Source organism: Ursus maritimus, unplaced genomic scaffold, assembly GCF_017311325.1.
Source record: "Ursus maritimus isolate PB19 unplaced genomic scaffold, ASM1731132v1 scaffold_4, whole genome shotgun sequence".
Taxonomy (NCBI): Eukaryota; Metazoa; Chordata; class Mammalia; order Carnivora; family Ursidae; genus Ursus; species Ursus maritimus.
The window spans coordinates 42,856,334-42,883,904 of NW_024426552.1; the positions used below are offsets into that span (position 1 = coordinate 42,856,334).

General features: G+C 32.5%; 1 protein-coding gene across 1 annotated transcript in view; it reads left to right on the plus strand.

The window, feature by feature from the left end:
* EPHA6 (EPH receptor A6) overlaps positions 1–27,571 on the plus strand; it is an 829,344-nt gene that overhangs the window by 64,432 nt on the left and 737,341 nt on the right. Inside the window, exon 2 of the mRNA XM_040621133.1 lies at positions 9,670–9,734. Within this exon, the coding sequence (XP_040477067.1) occupies positions 9,670–9,734 (65 nt within the window). The remainder of the gene's footprint in view (positions 1–9,669; positions 9,735–27,571) is intronic.

Below are 27,571 nucleotides of genomic sequence, written 5' to 3' on the forward strand. Positions count from 1 at the left end.
ATTAAATATTGATAATTATACCTTTTTAAAAAGATTTTATTAATTTAGAGAGAGAGTGAGAGAGAGTGAGCATGTGACTGAGGAGGGGAGCAGAGGAGAGGGAGAGAGATAATCTTCAGCAGACTCTGCGCTGAGCACAGAGCCTGAGGTGGGGCTCTATCCCAGGACTCTGAGATTATGACATGAGCTGAACGGAGAGTTGGAGGCTCAACTGACCTAGCCACCCAGGCGCCCTCATAAATTATATCTTGATTTGGCTATAATTTCAATGGACAAAAGGAGAATATTGTCCTTTCCAAGTTTTTTAATATATATGTTTTTCAAAATTTTAACGATACAGTTATGATTTTTTTTACCTGATAATATTTTATAGCTGATGACTAAAGCTTGGATTAGTAAATGTTTACTTCTAGTAATGTGTACTTCAGTTTTTTAATTTCTTACTTTAAGTAAAACAGTATCTTCTGATAAATTTAGCAGATACTTCTTGTATTTGGGATTATTTTGGAAAGTATTTTTCAGGTAGAAAATTATTATTTCCCTTACTGTTGACTACTGGGATATATTTCTAAAATCTATTCATCTTTGGCACATCTATAGAAACTGAGATAAATGGTCCAATTACTGACAGTTTTATGGAGATGTTTATATGCTATTGGATGTTTGCCCTTTTGAAACAGCAGTTTAATTCTACACATTCTTCTAAATAGCTGCAACCTTTTCTGTACCTTCTGAATAAGGGCATTTTAAGCTTTTTTGCTATATATGTTTGAATAAACTGTGGCATGTGAGTTGACACAAAAATCCTAAAAGGGGGAGTGAAAAAATGACATCAACTACTCCTTGAGGCTACACATAGTATCTTATAAACTTCCTATACCCTGCAATAGCTATATAGCATCTTAAATATAACAGACTCAATAAATGTTGAAATAATGTCAAAATGTCTTAAAGTAAAATCAAGTAACATTTTTGTGACGACATATGTCCTAATGAAGGAAGTTAAAAACGATTTCCATTATGTCCTTGTAAGTGCAGGGGAGGAAAAAAACAATATTGCAAAGGAGAAAAAAAATTCCCTTCCATATTCCAGGGGAAAAAAAGAAGTCTTTCTTTTACTCATATACTTTTTCTTATACTCTAGTAAAACTCATTATTTCTTTCTCAATGCAGAGCCAGTATTATTTCTATTTAGAGTAATGGTTTCAATAATTTTTTTAGACTGTTCTTCCATCATGTAGAAATAGTTTTACATTGAGATGGCCATTATACTGTAGATAAGACTAGATAAGACTTTCAAATAAGTAGTCATAATCTGTTTTTACCAGAGCTATAAAAACAATATTTAAGTGCATTTAAAACCTTGAGTTTCATAATATTCTTCCAAGAAAAAAAAAAGTGTCCAAGCCATGGAAAACAAGTGAAAAATATAAGAAAAGAAAGTGCTAGAAAGGCAAGAAGCATCTCTGATGCTGTGTAAGTGGTGGGGAGAAGGTTCAATGGTTTGGGCTAATTGGGGAATATGTAGTAAATGTTAGTTTCTGTGACAGATGAAAAAAATCACATTTATTAAATGTATGGCTAGCAAATCTAAAACCAAAGCCAAATAGTCTTTCCTACCTATTTAATCTCTGTGTAATTGAAACGAATGGAAATAATACAGGTCTTACACAACACTACCTCATTTACAGATCAAAGTGCTGAAGATGCCAAAATGGAAGAATCATATTTGCTATTAATTGGGAACATGCCAAATTTCCTTTTTTTTTAATCTATAGAAATAACTGAACAGTTTGATGGGGAAAACATAACTTGTGAGGTGACTCACTGATAAGTCTTACCTTACTCAGGAGCCCAGTGGTGCACCTATCATTTGGTGACTTTATCATGGATCAGATCCACATCTGGGTTCTCCTTGGGTCTATGGGGTAAACTTTCCTGTCTTAATGGCAAGCTTTAAAAGTAATTTAAAACTGAAGCAAACAGAGCTGTGTCATGCAGGATAATGATATAGAGGTTCTTTTGAGCAAATTAGGAAGGTGCGGAAGTGAGGATGAACACTACTAGTTATATTTTTAATCAACTGTTATTGATAAGGTTTTCAGTGAAGGTTCTTAACTCCAAGCATAACTTGCCTTCTAAGTAGCAAACTAGCTTGAATTTTTTGCTTTTCTCTCTATTTAAGGTGATAATGAAGGAAAATAATTTCTGGTTATTATAGCTTATTTTTCTATCAGAACTAAAAAAGAATGATCTGTTTTCCAGAAGGGACAGAGGCAGAGAGGTTTGAACGTGCTTTCTGAAAAAGATACCATTTTCTAGTAGAGTGGAAAGCTGAAGGGTATGAGTTCAAAAGTTCTAGCCTTGATTTTATTCTCTAAATTTGAGAAAGCTGTTTAATGTCACTGTGTTCATGTTACTTTATCTTTAAAATAGGATTTTCCAAACTCTCACAAGGGGTAGAAATATTAATCATGAACAATACCTATATTAAAAATTGGCAGGCAACCACAGAATTAAGAAAGGCATGATAAAACAAAATGCTGTAAGGACACCTAATGAACAAATATTGATCTCAGTTTCTAGGTAAAAGTAGTTTCGCTATTTTTAAGAAGGAGTGATTCTTTTTGGAAAATGTTGGCTTAAAATAATACCAATACACATAGGGGGATACTAGGGGTAAACATAATAATCCTGTGTTTATTTAAAGCAATCTGTGTTCGATTTTTTTAGGAATTAAATATTGATTCTGACTTTGTGCAAGGGTAGATACCCATAGTTATACAGATCTGGAAATTGCAGCTGTGATTTTTATCAATCAAAAATATGCAATTATGTCAAAACTGAATCATTTAATGCCATAATGTGAATTCAGTTTAAAGCAGGATCTAAACAGGATGACATTCAAATAGAAAAGTGCTAAAATATAGAAATAATATATGTATATATACGTGTGTATATATATATATATACACATACATATGTATGCACATGTTTATCTATAATTTGAAGTATTCTAAACCACACACAATTTTCCTATTAACTTTTAGAAATAAATTTCTATGTTATATCTGGTCATGATGTCAAAAATACTCCCTTTGTTTATTAACTAGTTAGTTTGGAGCTATGGGGGTTAGTAGGGTATGTTACAGTCAGTGAAACATGACTGGAATTAACTATCAAAAGCCTCCACTACTATGTTGTTATTAAGTAACTTAGTAACTTTACCTCTCTGGAATTTATTTGTGAAGTAAAGGCTCTAAATTGAATGAGTATAAGAAGAAATGCCTTGTTCTTTTTCACATGAAGTCTACTAGAAAATATTGGTAAATCTTTGGGCTCAGTTCACATGCCATTAACTTGAATTTTTACAACAAAATTATCCTAAAAGAATAAATACTTTCTTAGTGGGTTGATTGATCTCTTTTGCTTAATTTGTCAAAATAATGTACAAATAAAGTCCTGTCCTTTTTCTTATTGTGCAGTTGGAGTAAAGATGACCTATTGTATACTATAAACCTATATGCTGTTTTAAAACAAATATCTCTTAAGCTTATTAAAAGGGATGTAGATAAAGACTTGATAAATTATTCAAGGGCAAGAAATTAGCATTGAGCTTTTTAATCTTAGGTACTCATTAGTCTCATTTAATCCAGTACTATCAATCTTGTCTTTATCATTTAATACCTTTCTTTAGAACATAATGAAATTTTATTATAATTTCCAAAAGAATGAATAAAGGGAGTACTAAAAAATTAAAGATATTTTCAGAGAGAAATACAATATGCTGGAAATTTATTTCTAAAAGTAGGAAAATTGTGTGTGGTTTAGCAAACATATTCTATGCATTATGTTGCTTATTAAACAAAACAAACATATTTTCAAAACTTTATTTTGATACCACCAACCTACTACTCCTTACACTTATTTTTGATTTATCCAATTTCTTATCGATTATATGAATAATTATATTTTCATATGTATCCTTATCTAAATAATAGGTATTAATCGTGCTGTATTTAAAAGCTTGCCATTAAATTAAATATAAAGTATTGACTTTTTACTGAAGTTAATGTCAACATAGTGTTTTTTTTCCTTTTTAAGTTTAACAGTGTTTTTGCACTCTGGTAGGTAGGGACGAGATAACTCTTGTTTAAAGCCAGCAGGAGGAGCTCTCACCTTGCTGGGTTCCATGCAATTAGTGTGCCTGAAAGGCCTGAATTTGTGGGGGTTTTAAATATGAAACAAATAGTAAAATTTAAACATTTATCACGTGTAATGGTATTAAAAATCTCAAATGCCTTAGTTTTATTTTAATATCAGTTTATCATTCACTTGTCAGGAATGCACATTTGAAATTTTACTGTTCTTATGAATTTTTAAAAGTTATGATTTCAGTTTAGAGAGGAAAATAAGGCAATTATATAAATCTTGCTTCTTGATGCTAATAAATAAAAAAAAATTCTAGATCTACACTTTTGTAGGTAGATACATATTTTCCTTTTTTGTTTGTTTTGAAATGAATATACTTCACAGTTTATAAATGGTAAGTATTGAGAACCAAGCAGTCTAATAGTGTTTTAGAAAAAAATATCTGTATCAGCTAATCAATTAATTCATTTGCCAGTCTATGAAAAATGAATCTGTGTTGGTAATCTTCAATATTAGAGATTTTTGAACACTCTGCTCCAATAAACCCCTTGATTTAAATGGTGTGATTTGTATGTAGTACTGGTAAAATTTCTGTAGAAGACATTGATGAGAAAACTAGGATAAAAGATTTTGGACCAGCAAAAGAAATAGTAATGTTTCTCTGCAACTATAAAAGTAAGAACGAGGGATGGGACGCCTGGGTGGCTCAGTCGTTAAGTGTCTGCCTTCGGCTCAGGGCTTGATCCCGGAGTTCTGGGATCCAGGCCCACGTCGGGCTCTTCCACTGGGAGCCTGCTTCTTCCTCCCACTCCCCCTGCTTGTGTTCCCTCTCTCGCTGGCTGTCTCTCTCTCTGTCAAATAAATAAATAAAATCTTTGAAAAAAAAAAAAGGTGAAAAGGAGGCTTTAAAAAAAAAAAAAAAGTAAGAATGAGAGGCAAACCAAGAAACAGACTCTTAACCACAGAGAGCAAACTGATGGTGACCAGAGGGGAGGTGGGTGGGGGATGGGTGAAATAGGTGATGGGGATAAAGATGTACACTTGCTGTGATGAGCACCCAGTGTTGTATGGAAGTGTTGAATCACTGCATTATACACCTGAAACTAATAATACACTGTGTGTAAACTAACTGGAATTCAAATAAAAACTTTTATAAAGGGTAAGAAGAAAAACACTTAAAAAATTTAAAGGTTTTAAATGTTTTACAAAGGACATTCTAGCATCAGTCTCCTTGGTTGGAATCCAAATCTGTTTCTGATCTCAAGGAAAACTACTTAACCTTTCTGAGGCTCAGTTTTTTGATCTGTTAATTGGGTATTTAAAAAAAGAAACAACTTATAGGACAATGTGGAGATTACTTGAAGAAGAAAATCCATAGAAAGTTCTTCCTACAGTGACTGTGAATTAGTATCATTATTTTGCCAGCCTGCAGGGAAATAATGATGTATTTCAAAAGTATAAATGTGCTCAATGGGTTACATTGAACTTCTGAGTACCCAAAACTCTGTACTGGTCTTTAATACTTCTGATTTCTTTTCAGTAGCATATACCCAAAATGAAAATAACTTTCATTTGAAAATGAGATAAACTTATAGCTTTGAATATTTGTTATAATGATATCTTCAGCTTTTTTATCTAAAATGTGAGGTTATTTTTGTTACACTGAATGAACCCAAATGCCATCAAAATTTTTGTATAATTGGTGTGTATGAGAATGTATATATGTGTGTGTATGATATATATGTATACACACACACACACACACACACACAGACAGACACACACATCATCCTTATTGTACTTTCTTTTACTTCCAGGCTTGTTAGAATTGTATGTTAATAGAAAGTAAAGGAAACTCTAAAGAAACACTTTTAAAAAGCTCTAGCCCTTTATGTGTCCTTTTTTCTCTTTAGGTGATGTTAGCAGCCATTGAAAACCATTAGCTAAATATATTAATTTGTTAGGAGTAGAAAATGGGATAGCCTAATTCAGTCATTCCTTCTTCATTTATTACCTTAACTATTTCAGTAAGAGAAATGTTCCTTCATTAACTATTTCTTTATTCATAAGTAGTTTATATAGAAAAAGCAAAATAAATGTTTTATTGTTTTCAGATTATTTACCAGTTTTTAAAGTAATGCTTTCCTAGTATTCTGCAAAAGTTATCAGTAGGTATATTTTATCATTATGAATCATTACGAATGCATTAACCTTGTGTGTATGATCAGATTATCCATTTTTGACCAGTGGAAGCCTATGAAAGTTGGTTCCCAATTCTTTTTGACATGACCCTAGTAGACATTGGTATGTTCCTTGTAACTTTATAAAAAATAAAAATAAATGGAACTTGAATCTGATCAAGCTACTAGATCTACCAATTTAAAGAAAATAAAGGGAATGGGGAAGCATGTTCAATGGTATCTCACCAGTAGAAAAAGCTAGAATGTGGGACAAAATAACCTAGTTTTTTCAGTAAATTTGATTGCAAGTAGTGAAAAAGATAACTGGCTAGTCATTAAGGAAATATATTAAAACAACAATGAGATACCATTACACACCTCTTGGAATGCCTTAAAAAAAAAAAAACTGGACAATGCCAAATCCTGCTGAGGATGTGAAGCAACTGGAAAACTATATTCTGCTAATGCTATTTTGGAATACGGTTGGCCAGTTTCTTAAAAATAAGCATTCTCAGGACTCCTGGGTGGCTCAGATGGTTAAGCATCTGCCTTTGGCTCAGGTCATGATCCCAAAATCCTGGGATGGAGTCCCACATCAGCCTCCTTGCTCAGTAGGGACTCTGATTCTCCCTCTGCCTGTCACTTCCCCTACTTACGCACTCTTCCCCTCTCTCTCTGACAAATAAATAAAATCTTTAAAAAAAAAAAAAAAAAGCATTCTCCCTATAGCCCAGGAATCCCTATTTACCATGGGGAAGTAAAAGCATAGGTTCATATAAAAATCTATACATGAAAGTTTATACTGGTTTTATTTATAACATCCCCAACTGGAAATAGCTCATATTTGCCTCACGTAGGGAATTCCATATAATAGAATACTTTCAACAGTAAAAAGTAACTATTGGTACATGCAATAACATAGATGAATCTCAAATGCATTATGCTACGTGAAAGAACCAGGCTCAAAGTCTTCATGCTATGTGATATCATTGATTTGACATTTTGGGAAAGGCAAAATCTTGGGACAGAAATTAGATTAGTGGTTGCCAATGGCTGAGCTGCGCAGGGATTCACCGTAAAGGATCACAAGGGAAATTTTGGGGTCGATGGAAGTATTCCATAGCTTGATTGTAGCAGTGGTTACATGGATGTGCGTTTGTCACAATTCATAGAAATGTATATTTAAAAAGGGTGATTTTTATTATTGTAAGTAAATCATACCTCAGTAACTCTAACTTAAAAAAAAGTTAATGGGGGAAGTTATAGATTAAAAAAGCAAAGAACAATGTCAGCTCACTGCAATGAATAACACTTATTTGAAACTTGATTTTTCTGTTCAAGTAAGTTGAGACAATAGGGATATTAAACACTGGGTATTTGATGACATTAAGGAATTACTACTTATAGTAATAAATTAAGATATTGTCGCTGTCTTAAAAGGAGTCTTTATCATAGAAATATATACCGAAATTTTTATGGATGATTATTACTGGAATTTACTTCAAAGAAATTCTGCAGTGGGAGACAGTAGGTAAAGATACATAGATGAAGTAAAATTGACTATAAGTTGGTAATTATTGAACCTGGATGATGAGTACATGAGGGTTCATTTTACTGTTTTTTCTGCATTCTAAATATGTTCGAGAATTTTCCACAATAAAATTTAAATAATTACAGCTCCCTTTTACAAATGTATATTTAGTAAACTGATTTTAACAGTACTGAAGGAATATTCTACAATGAGTAATTAGAGTTCATCTCAGAAATTGATGTATGGTTTCGTACTTAAAAATTAAAGCATAGTGATTCAAATAAGAAAAACCACAGAATCCTTACAATAGACACCAAATAACATACCTTCAGTGGAACTTTTTTAAACTACACAAATAGAAAACTCCACTTTCTTGACTATGTGAAGATCTAAAACTCATGATGAAATACCAAAGCATTGTTTCTCAGAGTGGGATCCATGGCCTACTGGCATCTAGGGGACTTGAAGGTAGTAGTTAAAAATAAAGATCTGAATCATGGGCCCTACACATTTACCTACTGGTAGCACCACAAAAATCCTCCCCATTTGATCTCTGTATTTCCAACCTCATTTCTGTCCTCCTAGTTCCCCAAATCATCCCCACTCCTAATCCTGACCCCAGCAACTGGTTATAGCTCAGTTACTTTCTTCTAGTTATAGCTCATTTACTTTATTCTAAAAGTAAACCATTTGTTTCTTATCACATCTGATTGAAAGACCCCTTCACCCTAGGTCAGCTCAAATTGCATCTCCTTTGTGAAATTCTCCCAGACCTCCCTACTAACCTATATAATCCTCCATTTTAAAATTTAACAGAATATGTTCTAATCATTTGTTTTTATGTCTGCCTTTTGACCGGATTTTGAGTAACTTTTGCTTTTGCCTCAGATGTCAGTATACCCACACATACAATAATACTGTACTCTATACTTTAAGGATAGTAGGTTTATTTAAAATGAGTTGTTTTCATACTTTGCAAATCATATATAAGGGCATTTAATAACATAAAAGAAGCTACAGAAGCCTCCCTTAACACAGTTTTTCTTTCTTTAATATGGTATAGAAAAACTATATATGAAAGTGGTGGGGAAAGCAAAGGTGATTATTTCATTGTTGGTCCACGATTTGACCCCCTATTCACGCAGGCCAAGAGACTGCAGAAAGAAGCAGACCACTCCAAATTGGTAGGTGGGAGGGCTCATAAGCAAGGGAACTTACTTGTCTTGGGCAGCTGCAAGATTTCCACACCCATCCACCAGAATCTTAAAGTTTACATAGAAGCCTTAACTGAGTTCAGTCATGTATGCTATCCAGGTGGTCTCAACAACATGTTACTCTCTCAAGGCTATGTCCTTGGAACAGCTCCCACTATGGAAACAGTAGGCAGAGCTTACATTCTGAGGATGGGGGAGGGAAGTGAAACCTATTGCCTGGTTTCAGCTCAAGGGTCAACTGGCAGTCACATCATCTGGATTACCTCCATCAACATTTATCAGTTTTAAAAGCCAGCTATTAAAAATGGCTGTTAATTCTGTTGCTCAGTTATCTATTTTATTTAGCATTGTTAAACACAAATTACATATTTTGAAAATAAGTTATAACCACCTAATGTATTTTATCATTACTTAATATTATTATTATGTTAGTATTTAATATACACAGTTAATTTTAAAGTAAGTAATGCAGCATATTAAAACTAATGCAATAGTAGTAAAGGCAGTTGACATTAATGATTTAAATAACATTTTTGCATCAATTGAGAAATTCATGTAAGTTTTTGTTTTTTTTTTTTAAATTTAATTCCAGTTGTGTTGCTTGATACAACAACAGTGCTGGGAGAGCTAGGATGGAAAACATATCCATTAAATGGGGTAAGTTTAATTATGTTTTTAAAATTTTCATCCTTGCTAGGTTTTTTAGGACCTATTATAATAGTTAAAGGAACAGTGGATTTGGCCTCTAGTTAGTATGAATTTTAGCATATAACTAAAATCCCATAGAAAAGATTAAAATACAATTAGAACTTGTAATCAATGAGAATGTTGTATAAAAACCTTTGCTTTCTTTTAAATTAGTCTTTCTTTAATATAGTGTTTATATATAGTAACATGAGACCGTCTCCCATATAAATGTTTTCTCATAGAAAAAATTTCTGTGTGTAAGTTCAAGGCAGTTTTTTATATATAGGTCTATTAAATTTGGTAACCTCAGTGAGTATTTGTCCATAAACAAACTTTAGATTATCTTAAGTGGATTTTACAGATATTAACAATTTGATTTTTATTAGAAAATATGAGTGTACTAAAGTAGTATGTGTTTTTTGAACTTGACAAAAAGAAATATTATGATTAGGTTTCTGTTAGCTGAGAGTTCTTGCTTTTGAAAGGCATGTGTAATTTAAGGGTGTGTAATTTACAAACTACAATTTTTCAAGTACTGATACCATTTTAGCTGTGGTTATAATTGCTTTTTAATATGGTTTAATGTATTTTGCATCATTTTGATGTTGCAATGTATTTCTACTTCTTTTTTTAAATTTCGAGTTAAAATAAAAGGGTGGTTTTTGAAGCTTTTTATTTAGATTTTGTCTAATTAAGCAGAATTTTCAGTAATGGAGGTAGTCAGCTGTTATTCAGATATACTTGGGTTAGCTTTTCTTCCTTTTTTTAGAAATTGTATTTTTCTCATTCATCAGATTCTTAGTTGATATTTTTGCATCACTTTTTCCATTACATCTGCAGATTTAAATCTAAAAGAAGTTGACTGAAAATGTTTTATTTTTTAGAATCATTCAAATAATTGTTTAAATTTGACCTTTTATAGCAACAGTTACTCGTTTAATGTGTGTTTTCAACTATAAATTTCTGTGAAGAGTTTAATCTTCCTTTTTTCAACAGGCTATTTGTTTCTTTAAATTTGTTTTATAGACTGATTTTATTTTTTCTTAAATTTTCATTTTTTTCTCATAAAGCTCATCAATTTCTGAAAATACATCTTTGTATCTTTATACATTCATCATCTTATTTTCATTAAACATCAGTATTTATTGAGTGTATTAAGCATGTCAAATTTATTAGTTACTTTCAAGAAATGAATGAAACATTTTTTTAAAATTCTCTTCCAAGATATATATACATGTTTCCTTTCTCAGTATACAAAGTAATTTATAAGAACTTATAAAGTGTATAAGCACTACTTTTCCATTGTTTGAAAAAAATGACAAAAAATATTAGTGATTATATTATCACTGGCCTCATGTAGTTATAGCCGGATAATCGTGTGAGGAACAGAAGGAGTTACATCCCTGCTACAGCGACTGGAGTTTTCTTGATCAGGCTGCATTTCAAAGCAAACTGGTAAGGAGGAGACACAGGGACTTACAGAGTTATAAATAAACTTACTGCTATTGTTTTTTTTACTGATCTTGTCATAGGTGTTGTGAAAGGGAGATTTTTTTTCCCTTACTATTTCTGGTTTATGATTTAGAGAAGGTGCGAAATTGTCTGAAAAGTAATGCTTACCCAATAGTTTTCTATTTGCAGACACGGCACTAAGAATTTTACACTTTATTTTTATGGTAGCCTGAAGAGGTATATCTTAGTTCTGTTTCCCAGTCGGAGAAACCTCTCCTTAAAGAGTATAAGGAACAGCAAGTTATAGGCTAAGTAGTGAGTGATGGGATTTAATTCAAGCTAAGTTATTTCTGACTAAAGCCTGCCTCTTTATCATGGGACTGGTAACAGAGAGGAGCATTGGAAACTTCATGAAAGGCCAATTACTTATGTTGTTATTTGCATACTTGATTCAGATTTCTTTTCTCCCCTTGATAAACATAGTACTTGACTGAGATGAACATTTTGGACACCAGCCACGGATTTGCAGGAGGAAAGAGAGAAAGAAAAAAGGAAGGAGAATACAGGAGAAATAATACAGGAGAAAATAAGTAGGATAGAATAAGGTGAAAAAGGAAGAGGTGGTTAATACTTATCAAGCATTTACCATATGCTGGGCTTTGTTCAGAGCAGTTTATTCACATGAGTCCTAGAAATCAAGAGTAATTTTACCGAATTGAAAGATATGGAAATCGAGACTCAGGTACATTACATAACCTTTACAAGGTCACAGAGCTAGGAATTAGTGCAGCAAAAATTCTAAGCCAAGCAGATACTAATCTTTAACATACATGTGAGCTTTTTATTTCCTGTAAGATTCAACCATGTAAATATAAAGGCCGGTGACCAATATGTATAAACTACAGAAGGAAAAACTGCACAGGGATTCAGACATTAAGACGTAAATTGAATGCTCAGTTACCTTGGAATGCCACTGTTGGAATGAGCTATATTACTTTTAGATTACCCCTCAAATAGTAGTGCATACATAGCAAATGAAAGCAGTAGGAATACTTGAAAATGAGAGCATATGGGCATAGTTTATAATAGATACAGATGAAGCTACATGAATTAGGTGAAACAAAGGTGAATCCAGGGAAAAAATAAAATGGATAGATGATTTACGTAAGTTTTAAAGGACACATACAGTTTCAGTTTCTCTTTGAGTGAAGTGGGTATATTACCGATAAGAATGACATTTACTTAATACTCCTTATAGGTTAAAACACGTAAGGAAATAATCAGTAAGGGTGAAAGACTTTGAAAAAGTCTCTAAAAATGGTGAGAATGAAAATCATCTAGACATCTGTATTAGTTAAATAATTTAAAATCTATAGAAACTGTTAATCAGTTTATAACATTTTAAAAAGAATATTTATTGAGCACTTTCACATCTTAGAAACTCTGAGAATCATTATTCCCAAGTTACAAATGATGAAGCAGAGATTCAGAGTGTTTAAGTAATACATCCAAGTTTATATAGCTACTAAATGAAAAACTTGAGGGTTAAACTTTGTTCCACCCGTGTCTGAGAAATGTTGCAATATTCACAAAATCCTTCACATATGCAAAGATAAGGGGGGCTATCACTGTTTTGATTTCTTCCACTTAAGCCCTATACTTTAGAAGTATATTCTGTTAGAACAAACTATAGTGTTGCTGATCACTAATGTCTTAGAAATTATTCAGCACTTAATGTCCATAATGTTCCTAGTAACCAAGTAAAATGAAATTTTAAAGTCTTTCTATTAAATCTGTACAAAAACATTTATAATCCAATGAATAGCAGTATTTGGGTACCTTAGAAATATTTTTTGGGGGGTGCCTGAGTAGGGCTTTCACTTAAATGTCCAAATCTTGGTTTTGACTCAGGTCACGATCTTACGGTTGTGAGATTGAGCCCTGCATCGGGCTCTGCGCTCAGCATGGAGTCTGCTTGAGACTCTCTCTCTCTCCTTCTCTCTCTCTTTCTTTCTCTCTCTCAAATAAGTAAATAAATCTTTTTTTAAAAGATTTTTTGTGTTTCAGTTTATAACATTTAAACTACCATTTATATCTGTATATTAAAATTGTAATTATATCTGTTTGAAATTGTATGACTTTTTTCAGGTTGTCAGGTTTATTGAGCCATGCTAATATGAATGGCTATTTTAACTAAAGTTGATTTTTTTTCAGAGACACTAATTCAGTTGGTTTTACAAATATGCCATGGGTAAAAAAGACAGCTAGATGATAAATTTGGCAAGTAATTGGTATTGCTCTGAATGTTTTCTAGGAATAACTTTTCCATTGATAAAATTTTTTTCTATAAAGACTTCAAGTAAGAAACATTTTTGAAATTATATACTATATAAAATGTGTGATTTAATAAATGACTTTATAGTTTTTTTGTTTTTTACTTAAAACAGCCATTCCACCAGTAGTACGCTGATGTAGTTACAGCAGTACACATTTACAGTGTCTGTGAATAAAACCATTACTGGTTATTTGAGTAGGAGGTAAGCACCTCTATGGTTAGAAAACGTGGAACATAGATGAGTGTGTAGTCAAGCAAATGTCTACTTAGGCTTGCAAAAATGAAAAAGAAATGTATATATTTACTGAAATGCTTCCTTGTCAACTCATTTGCACCAACACTTAAAATATGTGATGTCCAGAATTCAATTTAACAAACTTCCATTTTATGCTCTTTGTGCCAAGTACCTTGTTAAGTGCTTACATTGCTCCAGAGGCCTCATAGTATAGAGATCATTCTGCACAATCACAAGGTCAGAGTGTTTTCAGGTAGTTTTGCATAATGGTTTATGAAAGAATAATGAATGGAGGGATTAATTCTGGTTAGGGAAAATTGGTAGTAAGATGTGACATTTGCTCTTTCTGATAAACTGTGAAGGAATCCCATATGGGCTGGACAAGAGGGTGGGAAGCATCTGTTAGGCAAAGAAAAAAACTTGAGGAAAGGCACAGCATTCTTAAATGTGTGATTAAGTCTTGGGAATGTTGAAAATAATGGTGGTTGGAGTGTTGGTTTTGTGGGAAATAAGACAGTGATTATAGCCTAACCAAATTGTGGAAGACTTAGAATTTCAGTGTCTTAATTGACTTATATAGTGTGTAGTTCAGCCCAAGTAAATAGAAGTAAAAGTAAAAACTTTCTGGATTCAGTTAAACAAACAAACAAAAAGTATTAAAGTTTTCTTTTGTTTTATATAATAATGTAGACCTGTGGAAATGAAAGGCACCTTAGAAAATTGTTATGAAAAGGATATTCAAAATATAAGTAATATGACATTATTGATATATTGAGAAGGGAGTGAAATTGAATACTTATACTCGCATATATAATGAAGCTTGATTTTAGAAAAGAATGAATATATCAAAGGTTTTGGTAACCAGTGGTTATAATTCTTAACACTGTGCTTTCATGGTCTAATGTCAAGAATTTTATGTCTACATAATTTAAAACTCTTAAGAGCTTTATCCTATAAGCATCCCTTCCATCCTTGATCTGTCAATGTAATACACTAACATAATAAAATTATGATGATACAGCAGAGTTGCTAATAGTGCCATGATAATCAATGAAAGAATGCTGCATGAATAAAAATTTTCACATAACACTATAGAAGTTGTTAGTGAATACTGAAGAAATGTTTTCATAAATATTAAGCATAGGCATATGCCCTGGATTTTTCATTTGCTATAAATAACTAATACCTGGTTAATACTAAATCTTACTCCTTGCAAAACTGAAAGACCTATTTAATTTTGAAAATCTCCTGGGAAGAAGATAGTCTTTAAGATGTCATGCCATTTTAATGCTAAGGAGAAAAAAAGAAACATGAAAGATACTGTTCATGCAATAACTTTGTACAAAAGAAGAAATTAAAAAATATATATATTTCTTGAGTTTGTTTTCATAGTCTGAAAAGGTGTTAAAGAAAAATTATATAAATTTTCTTGAAACATTTACTCATGTTTACTCATTTCCTTTGATATTTTCATTCCAATTTGGTTTTAGTCAATATATAATATTGTAGATGAAAGAGAATAATTCAAGAAGATCTGTAGTTGAATGTGACATTCAAAATCCTTAATAGGCATTACAGATTGGGTCCCATTCAATGCCAAATAGCAGTGGGGTATGTCACATTGGGGCACCCTGGCTCAATATTAATTCTGACTAATAAAAAGTAACTGCTACTCACCAGAAAAATGAAAGACTTCATAATATAAAAAAGGAATTCCATGATTAAAACTTACATTATTTTCTTTGAGCTTTTTAAATTATTTTTGATACTACTTAAGATGTAATAGCCATGTGGCTTTTTTGTTTTGATACTGTAATTGAAAAGATAAATGACTGTTTGGGTAGCTGCATACTGATTATTAACAGTACTTATACCTAATAAAATCTGATAGTTAAAAGAAAACATTTCATAATAATAATAATAATTCCATAAGGTATTATTTGGTTTTACTTAATATTATAAATACTTAATGTTGATACAAAGAACTTGTTTTTTAAGCACTCCATCAATTCGCTTGAAATATTTTCACTATTTATTTTTATTCATAGTAATATTTTTAGCAAGAAAATGAAAGGTTTGCTTATCCCAGATATTTTTCACCCTACCCTCTTGTTTTGGCTACTTGTATACATGGTAGATCAGATCTTTGTTACAAAGTTGTAGTGGACATAGATATAGGGACTCCAATACTCAAAATCAAGCTTCCTTTTCAACAGTGAAGTACACTTTAATAAAAAGAATTAAGAGAAAACTGAATGCTAGTAGAAAAAAAGTGCCTTTGGATATTAAGTTGTATTTTATATTAATTATGCCAATTACAGATTAGAAAACTCTTTCTCAGATGGCATATATTGATTTCAAATATCATGTATATATTTTTTGCGTGTTGTGGCTTAGATGATCTTTGGGGTTTGAATAATGCAAGATGATACAAGATATGTGATCTTATCTGTTAAGCATAGTGAATTGGTATTAGGAAATTTACGCTGAAGTAGTTGGAATAGTGATACAGGTCATTCATGTCTAAATAAAACTATAAATGAACATAGTAATTCAGTTGCTAATGATTTTTATAATAAAAAATGATTTTTATAATGAAAGAGTCTTATTTACAATTAAACTGTGTGGAAAGGTACTGTATTCCATGTATTAGAGACCATAATTTCATAATATCATTGTTCCAAAGTTGAAAAACCAAAGATAGAATGGAATACCTACTGATAATTAATTTCCTTTTTTGTTTGTAATTTCTGTATTTCATATAATAGGAACCAATTTATCATAGCAGTAGACTTTAGTATAGCATTTTGATTCATTTTATAATACATTGAAGTTATCCAAAACTTACATGTATGTGTTCAAATTCTGAAAATACAAGTTTTGGTTATAACATCTGTTAAGAATGGATTGTTTCAGTTACTGCTTTCAAAACTGATATCTAAATAGTTTTTCTTTTGAGAAACTTCTCAACTTATGTCATAGTTTCTAAATATCCATCATATTAATTTCATATTGTTTCACATTTGAAAGAAATTGCTCTTCAGTTTTGGAAGTTTCTATTGTCATATCCTCAAACTCAGAGATTCTTTTTTTTTTTTTTTTTGAGAGAGAGAGAGTGCACAGGAGTGGGGGGGAGGGGCAAAGGAAGAGGGTGAGAGAGAGAATGTTCAGCAGGCTTCACACCCAGTGTGAAGTACAATGCAGGGTTCAATCTCATGATCCTGACTGAGATCATGACCTGAGCCAAAACCAAGAGTCAGACACTTAACCGACTGAGCTACACAGGAACCCCAAGGGATTCTTTCTCAATTATGCCCAGTCTGTTAATGAGCCCTTCAGAAGCATTTCTCATTTCTGTTACATCGTTCTTGATCTCTTCTATTTCTTTTTGATTCATTTTAGGGTTCCTGTTTCTCTACTTCCATTGCCCATCAGTATTTGCACATAGTCTTCTTTATCTATTGAAGCCCTTAGCATATTAATCATAACTTTAAAAAATTCCTGGTCTGATAATTCCAATATTCCTGTCATATCTAATGACTCTGGTTCTAATTCTTTTTCAGTCTCTTCAACTAGTGTTTTCAGTTTTGCCTTTCAGTACATCTTGTAATTTGTTACTGAAAGGTAGACATGATGTCTGGGTAAAAGAAACTGAGGTCAGTGGGCCTTTGTAATATGGTAGTGAGGTGTAGGGAGGTAGGGGAAGTGTTCTCCAGTCCTATAATTGGGCCTCTTTCTTTTGGTGGGCCTGTGCCTCTGGACTCTGAACTTCACCATTAGATGGGTTAGCATGGCCAGAGGCAGCTGGAGTTGGGTATATTCCTCCTCCTACATGGAAGGCTAGAGCCTGCTGGAGCTGAGTATTTTTCTTCCTTCAAGTAGGTTAGGCTCTGATAAAATAGTTTCTCCTGGGGGCAGGCCTTGTTAGGAAGAGCTGAATGCTCTGGCATATTTTGAAGTGGTTCCTTACATCTTCAACTCTCACAGACATTATATAATTGGCTGAAACATTTGCTTAAACCGTTTTGCAAATTATGATTTTACTTAATTTTTCCTGCCTTCTGATTTTATGCAATGAATGGTCTAAATTTTTTGCTTTCCCTTCATTATCAGTAGTGGTTGGCTTTATTTTCAAGTTCATTTAATCTAGAAAATAAATCAAATTTTCATGCCTCTGTTTACCTGACATTATTGCTATTATTCTTTACAAATCAGTAAAGGAAGACTTCAGAGCTTTCCTGTGGTGTGCAGGTTGAGTAGTAAACCATGACACTCCTGGGAACTCTTAGAAATTTAGTTCTGTGTATCTTGGTTTCACAGGAGACCCAATGAAAATTTCTGTCTCAGAATGTTCAAATTATTAATGTCATGGGTCTGCAATAAGAACTGTGCTTAAACATTTTATATACTTTTTAATTTAGTCCTACTAATATCTATGTGAAGTAAATATCTTTAGTAACATTTTTACATGAGAAAAACATTTTATACTGAGAAAAAATCATATAACCTACCTAAGTTTGTGGTGATATTGACGGAAGGAGGTATTAAAGCCAGGGTAGCTCAATCCCAAAGCCAGGATTATTTGTCATTCAGTGTACCTACAACCATGGATTGGTTTCAACATCACAATTGATGCTGTGGAGGGTAAAAAATAACCTATAAGGTTGTTCAAGTGCAGTCTTAATCTAGTTACAGTGTTGTTAGAATGACACAGATGTTGTTTAAAAACATATGTAGTTTTTTGAAAAGTGCTGATAAAAAGATAAATTCGTCTTTGAAGACCAAAGGATATCCCAAAGCAAAGGATGGTTAATTATTAAATACAGCTTTTCAGTTAGTGGCATAAGAATATTTGGTGCATGTTTAGATTATTTTTTTTTTGATCTTCAAACTTATATTGTATTACATCTGCAGTGCCTCCATTGGCCAAATCAAATCATAAAAAGAACCCAATGGGAGGGCACTGCAAAGTTGTATGACAAATGGCACAAGTATAGGAAGAGGTGAAAGATTGAGGACAATAATAGCATACTTAATAGTACGAATCTGGCATACATGCATGCTTAAATGGCATAAATATATGTCAAAAGATTTAAGTAGTATATCCAGGTGATTGCAGAATTCAGTCTATAGATGCATTTACAAGGCTTTTATTTTTATTTTTTTTAATTCTGTACACTTTATTTCTTCATTGTTTCTACCTTTGAATTCTTTTGCTCTTAGGGTACTTTTTAAATTTTCTTTTTTCTTTTTCTTTCTTTTTTTTGATATTTTTTCTCTTGGAAAGAACTAGAGAAATATTCCTTTAGTGTATTTTGGGGGGGATTATCCCTTTGTGTCTCATATCTTTATACATGTTGTAAGCCAATTAGGTGTAAAATATGGAGTAATGTAATAAAAAATAACCTCATAGAAATAAGTTTATTATAAATGTTAGAGAAAAAAATAAGAGAAATGTTAGAGTTTCTTTTAATAGAAACTGTCTTTTAATAGAAGTAAATTGACCCAGAGGCTTATTGAAGGTTATCCATTATGGTTAGTGTCCTACTCCCTTAACCATATCTTATTGGGACAGAGGTGCTCACCTCATCAAAAGACATCCAGTTCATTGCCTAACCAGCTACCTCTCACCTCTTATGTATGATTTCCTTTAATGACTAAACTAACCAGATTCCTTTTTAGGAATTTAGGAATTTCCTTACAGGAAAACAACAATCTAAAACTTCTTCCATAAAGATACAGTGAAAAATACATAGAAAAGGATTAGAGCAGAGGGGCTGTAATAAATCAAACTCATGTGCAAGTGCAAGTTCTAAGAGAGCAGAAAATAGTAGCAGTTAAAGGAGAGTTAAAGGAGCAGAAGAGGAGAACATAGCACATGCAGAGAAAAAGCCATGAGAAAAAGAGTGGGGTCTTCAGCACTTGTGCAGCTGACCAGGTTGCTGCTAAATATCCAGATCCAGTTACTGGGTATTCTTAAATGAATTCCCTTACTTGAGCTATCTAATTGTAAAGGCAGATTGCAAACCTGATGATGACACTGGTGGTGGTGGCAGCGGCAGCAGTGGCAGCAAAAACAAGGCAGTGAAACACTGACATTGTTTTAAGACTGGCCAGGAAACATGAAATCCGTGGAAGGTAGAATTTCCTTGAAGGGAACACAGCAATATGAATTATCCAGAGCTGTAAGCCCTCTTTTATCAACTCATGCATGGAGAAATGATCTCCCCTGTGTGTAGGCAATGTGAGGAGACCCGTGAATGAATATGCACAGTTTATAAGAATGCATAAATTTTAAAATATTTAATATCTGAGCAACTGTGATTTCTTTTTTTTCCCAAGTTTTTATTTAAATTCTGGTTAGTTAACATACAGTGTAATATTAGTTTCAGGTGTAGAATTTAGGATTCATCACTTACATACAACACCCAGTGCTCATCACAAGTGCCCTCCTTAATATCCATCACCCATTTAACCCATCCCCCCATCCACCTCCCCTCCAGCAACCCTCAATTTGTTCTCTATAGTTAAGAGTCTGTCTTGGTTTGCCTCTCTTTTTTCCCTCTCCATGTTCATTTGTTTCATTTCTTAAATTCCACATATGAGTGAAATAATACACTATTTGTCTTTCTCTGACTTATTTTGCTTAGTATTATACTCTCTGGCTCCATCCACATTATTGCAAATGGCAAGATTTCCTTCTTTTTTATGGCTGAGTAATATTCCATTATATACATATGTTTATACCACATTATTTTAACCAGAATTATTTGAGATATTTACAAACTATTTCATTTATAAACAGAGAGTCTATATCTAAATCTAAAGCAGGCCCAATGCAAAAGCTAAATTCTCTTATAAACTCTAAGAGATTTTTGGTAAAGTATGTAACAACTAGATGAAATATAATAGGCCAGATATTCTTATAAGTTTGTTTGTATTTTAAGTAATTGACTCATCCTTAACCCTACAGCCAATCACCAAATCCTGTTGATTCTACCTCCTTAAAGCTCTTTCAAATCATTCTCTATCATTACTGCATCAGTTTGACTCCTCATCATTTCTTCTTCAAATCACCATGGATGTGTTTTAAATTATCCACTTGCTTTAGGTTTTTCTCCAGCGCCTTCCACCAACCTTTCCAACCCATCCTTCGTCTTGTGGCCAGAACTGATCTGAAATTAAAGATCTATTCTTGTCCCTATTTCACCCCAACTCCCCTTATCTACAATTTACCTGCAGCCCACAGCTGCTTCTCCATTTTTACCTTCTGATATTCTCTGCCCTTCAGCCATTCCTGCCTTCCAGCTTTTTCTACAGAGACTTTTGCAGTTTCTTCTATGTAATTTGTTCTCTTTTTCTGTATATAAGACCATGCGGTTGAGTTTATCTAGAAAGTTCTCTTGCCAACCAATCTTATTTTCTCTGGGTTTTTCCTATTGGATTTAAAAGCAAAGATTTTCCATCTTTTCTGGGGAAACTTATACTGCAGAACATTGAATTAGGAAACTCCTTTTTTGGGAATACCTAGAACTCAGTGCATATCACAGCATTTATTTCACTATATTTAAATATCTGTCTCCTACCAGATTGTGAACTCTCAAGTGGATTAGGTGTGTCATCTGTATCTGAATTAGGCAATACAGTGATTGCCATATGACAGATGTTGGATAAAAGTTGGTTGGATAGCTAAATATACAAGTAGCAAATTATTTTAGATAAGATATTGGTTAAAGGCTGCATTTTGCAACTCTCATTGGGCCTGAAACAGTTCGTTATAATCTTTGGGCCGAATCATCTGTGAAGAAAAGACTAAATGGTTGTGAAAATTGAACTGAGCTCTTATTCAGCATTGGATTGAGTACAGGGAGAGTTTATACACTTACTCTCATTTTTGTATTTTAGACAATCCAATCCATTTTCTCATTATCAGTTTTCTTTCACTAAAATTAAAGTTGAAAAGTGGGTGGGAAAAATACTTACCTATGAAATAAAGGCTATAAAAGAGCTTAAAAGCTATTTAAGCAACCCCAATCAGGACTTAATATACTTTCAAAGAATTAATGACTGGTTTAGAACAGTTGATGATCTGAATCACATCTGGGAAGTATTAACCCCAGATGGTTATTAATCCTGTGCTTTGTTATTAAAGATGAGGATAAAAAATAGAGCATATGGATTTTTAATGGTTGATAGATGGACTGCAAATTTTAGAAATTTATATTAACCAGTCAAGCTTCAAAAAGCAGAGGTCAGCATTAAATGTTAAATAGGTTTTTGTAATCTGTATTCCATGCAATTAGTATTTTGAATTAATGTACCATTCATAGTAAGCAAAATAGGTGCTTAAAATGGTTTAACTTTGTTTTATTTTAGCAAAGCAAAATCTGTTGTGCCCATAAATGTAATACTTATCTTAGTCTTCATCTCCCCCATAATTAGGTAGCAATGTATAGCAAAATATTTCAGTGTAATTTAAAAAGTCCTTCAAATAAAAGCATGAAACTAGGATTTAAATACATATACACAAGCATACACACACATTTTTTTCCTTTGAATGTTCACTCATTCTATAGACCACATTTGGAGACATAAAATTAAACTGTATTGTTGATTCAGATTGCTCAATTTAATAATTTTATTCATTTAATCAAATTATATGCTTTCCTTAAATGCAATGCTTTCTGATGCTCATTAGAAGGGATTTCTTCATAGTTGCTATTAAGAAATGCTCTAAGAAATACCCACATTGGGGTGCCTGGGTATCTCAGTCAGTTAAGCATCTGCCTTCAGCTCAGGCATGATCCTGGAGTCCTGGGATTCAGCCCAGTGTCCAGGGAGCAAGCCCAGAGCCCTGTGTTGGGCTCTTTGTTATTAAAGAGCTCAGTGGGGACTCTGCTTTTCTCTCTGCTTCTCCCCCCTCATTCTCTCTCTTTCACTCTAATAAATAAGTAAAATCTTTAAAAAAAAAAAAAAGAAAAATACACATTATAGATCTTACAATAAAAAAATAGGTGCAGAAAACATTTAATAGTTATTTTTTACTCTATTTAAAAACACCGTATAATTGCTTGGATGATCAGTCCTGCTTTGCCTGGAATGCCCTGGTTTGTTGTTGTTGTTGTTGTTGTTGTTGTCCTAGACTCATTATTAATTGTGTCCCATTCATTTTTAAAAGTTTTCTTGTTTGTATGGCTAACATTCAGGCAATGTCAACTGCATTACAAATAATGCCCAAGTGTATAATTTAAACACAAAAGAATATTATTCCCGCTGTCGTAATAGTCTAAAGTGAGTATTTGCAGTTGTCAGGAATTCCTCATCCTTTTCTCCATGGAGAGGATAATCCTTCTTCTTAAAAGTTCAGAAGTGGCACATAGTATGTCTCCTCATATTTCATTGGCTACAACCCATTCACATTATTATACGCAATTACAGGGGAAGCAGAAAATGTAAGTTAGCCTGGAAAGAAGAGACAATGGATTTTAGTTGAATGGAGTAAACTACATTGTCATATAATATCCATTCTCCTTTTTTACTCTCATTAACAGAACCTTTATTTTGAAGCAGCAGTATATCCAACTAAAAAACTCTGAAGTTTCTAGTGTATTTTGCAGCCAATTGTGAACCAAACATTATGTTCTAGCCAATGAGATGTAAATGGAGGTGTAAATGGAGATGCTTTGTGGTATTTCTAGGCTGCTTAAAATTAGCTCTGTCAACTTGAGGTCAAACCTTTTTGATTGATGCATTCCCCCTTTTGCTATCTAGAATGCAGATATGATGTCTAGAGCTTCCAGCCATCTTGAACCTCAGGGTGAACTTGAGGATGAGATCACATGTCAGAATGATGAAGTTGCATATTATACAACCATTAAAATTATATTTATATTGTAGACATAAATAACATTGGAATATTCTCTTACATAGTACTGAGTGAAATAAAGAACAAAAATTTCTAATCTTAATTTTAAACTGTGCTAGAACAAAAAAACATGAAAGGAAATAAAGCAATAAAACCACTTATTAAGAATGTTTTTCTCTAAGTCATGAGAATATAGATTATTTGGTTTTTCATTCACATTTTGTTTTTTGCAAAATTCTCTACAATAGGTAACTATTTCTTTTATTACTAAAAAAGAAAACATTTGTTAAATATATATTTATGTTCGAAGATGTATTTTATTAATTTGTAATTACTCTGTAATTTTAGAAGTATTTAGTGTGATTTAGTATCGATATTTTCCCAACAATCATAAATGTTATCAGGAAATGACTTCAAGTTACCTCTGAAATCTGGAGTTAATATATAAAATTAATATATACTATATGTATGTAGAAAAATAGCTTAAAAACTTACTGTATGCTTCCTGAGATTAAAAAGAGGGAAGAATAAGCAGAATGTGGTTTTATTAGGTATTTAAGAGATGTTACCCATAACTGATATAAAAAATATAAAAAATAGGAAAGACTTGATACAAATGATAGAAATTGTGATTCAAAAAAGAAATTGGTTCAGAGAGAAAAGAATTGCCAGTGTTTATTCAACCAAGTCATTAATTTGTCTTTCTATCTATCCATCCATTTAGCAACCATTTATTATAAGCTATGTTCTTGGCTATACGACTAACATATTAAGCAAGGATATGGTCCTTGTCCTTAAAACCAGTGGTAGGAGATAGATATTATTCAATAATCGCAAAATATGGTAGATGTAAGATTTTAAATCTGATAAGTATAAATGTTATGAAGGAGAGATGCTATTGGAGTTTATAATAAGGGATATGATCTGGTCAGGAAAATCAGAAAAGGGCTTCCCTAAGTGACAGTGGAGGGGAAACAGAGAGTAAGTATGCTGGCAGGAGAAAAGAAGGAAAGAAAGCACTTCTCAGGATGTGGGAACAGAATTTGCAAGTCACATGAGACTAAATGAGTGGGGGTCTTTGTGAGTAGAGGTCAGAGTGAGAGAGAGATACAAACAGAGAGAGAGGTTGGGAAGGAGACAGGTTAAGCAAAAAGATAGAAGCAAAAGGTAGGTCAAGCAAGAAGAGATAGAAGGTGAAAGAGGCTGTCAGTATTATTTACAAACAAGGCCTTGTAGGCCATGGCGAGGCATGTTATCATTATCCTAATCTCAATGTAAATTTATTGGACTTTAGTAAGTAGATTTACATTTTGAAAAGATCACTCATGTTGAATGTAGGCCAAGTAGTTAGAAAGCTTCAAGCCAGGGACAGGGACTTAACAGGCTAGTTTTAGGGTAGTATTATTGTGAATATGGCTGAGAAGCTATCACTATCTAATGCCATTAAATATTATCACATGTCTGCTGGCTATGATTTGTCTGTCTAGATATAGAAAAGTTTATATCATTCCAATAATGGTTTCTCCCATATATAATATTACTAAATGATGGTTTCCAATAGCTTTTTAAGATTTGAAATCTCTGAGCATCCAATCAATTATAATCCATTACCAAAGAGTAGGAATAAAATTTGAATGGTGAAAAACACATAAAGTAAACCTTCACAAATACTGCCTACCTTATTACTACTTGATCCCCGGTATCTAACATTAATTTCTAGCACAAAGTAACAGTTAGTAAATATTAGTTTAAGAGAAAAACTGAATAAACTGATGTATTATTTTTAGTATGTATTAGCATTATTATGGAAAAACATACTTCATAAATTTTCACTTGCAGAGCAGTTAATATGGTATTAGCTTTGTGCTTTATTTATACTGATATATTACCTATCATTGCATTTAAGGCCTTATAAGACTGTGTTATTATTATTTCAGTGAAAATCTAAAAAGCAGATAAAGCTTTCCTTAGATGAGAACTATAAATATACACTTAAAAGTGTGCTGTTCATAAAATTCCTTATTTCATTAAAGATCCATTTTCAGCATTCTGCCTTTGTAAAAGAAATGAGGATAAAATTCAATGAATATAATGTCAATATACAAAAATCAATTTTATTTCTGTACACTATCAACATAAAATAAATATTTTTAAAGTATCATTTTTAGTAACACCAAAAACTATAAATACTTAGACATAAATCCAAGAAAATATATGCAAGAACACTTTATATTGGTAACCACAAATAGTCTTTAGAGAAAATAAAAACTTACAGAAATGCAAAGTATATATATTTATGGGTTGAAAGAATCAGTATTATATGATAGAAATTAACCATCTTAGAGTGAATTATTCAGTGCAACCATCACAATATTATGCAACCATCCCTTCTATCTAGTTCCAAAACATTTTTGTAACCTCAAAAGGAAGCCCTCCCCCAGCACTGGCAAGAAGCAATCTTTCTGTCTCTCCGGATTTACCTATTTTGGATACCTCATAGAAATAGTATCATCCCATATGTGACCTTTAGTGTCTAGCTTCTTTAACTTAATATAATGTTTCTGAGTTTCATTCATGAGCTTCATCTATGTAGCATGTACCAGAGCTTCATTCCTTATTATGGCTGAGTAATACTTCATTGTATGTGTATATAACAATTGTTTATTCATTCATCCATTGATGGGCATTTAGACTGTTTCTACTTTTTAGTTGTTGGTAATAGCTCTGCTGTGCATGTACATATATTTAAGTATCTGTTTTCAATCCTGTGAGGTATGTCCTTAGCAATGGAATTGTTAGGTCATATGGTAGTTTTATGTCTAACCCACAGTGGCTGAAACATTTTACATTTTCTTCTGTGATGTTACAAGGGTTCTAGTTCCTCCACGTCCTCATCAACACTTGTCATTTTCCATTTAGTTTTCTTTTGTGTGTGTGTGTGGACATTGATAAGCAAATTCTAAATTTTTTTACAAAATCAAAGGATAGCCTAGAAAATCTGGATGATAAAACATTGAGACATTTATAAAACAAAACATCAAAACTAATTATAATGTATAGTAATTAATACAGTATGATATTGGTACAAGTATAGACAAATTGGACTAATAGACTAGAAAATTTAAAAATAGATACACCATGTATTAGATTACCTGATTTATAATCAGTTTACATTGCAGTAATATAAGAAAAATATTTTTCCAATAAATGGTTCTGGGATCAATTGAATATCTATATGGGAAAAAAATGTATCTTGAGCCTTCATACCATACACAGAAATGGGCTAGAGCTCTAGATGTGAAAGATAAAATTATAAAGCTTTCAAAAGGAAATCTTTATGAGCTTTAAGTTGGCAAATATTTATTAAATGTGACACCAAATTTGATGAATAAACAAAAATGTAAATTGAAGTGTATTCAGAACTTTCATTATTGAAAGAAACCATTAAAAATGGGAAAAAGTTGGGGCACCTGGGTGGCTCAGTCAGTTAAGTGTCCAACTCTTGATTTTAGCTCAGGTCATGATCTCAGGGTTGTGAAATCAAGCCCCACGTTGGGCTCTGTGCTCAGTGGGGGGTCTACTTGAGAATCTCTCTCCCTCTCTCTTTGCCTCTCCCCCCACACATGCTATCTCTCTTTCTCTCTCAAATAAATAAGTCTTTTAAAAAAATGGGAAAAGGCAACTTCCAGGTTGGAAGAAGGTATCTGTAATACAGCCACCTAACAAAGGATTCATCTGCAGAATATATATTTTAAAAAACTTCCTACAAACCAACAAGAAGACACTTGACAGGAAAGAAAAATGTGCAAAAGGCTGGAATGGGTATTGGAGAAACAAGATAGCCAAATAATCAATAGACATATGAAAAGGAGTTCGATTTCTTCAAAATGCATCAGAAAATGAAACTTGAGATAGATAGA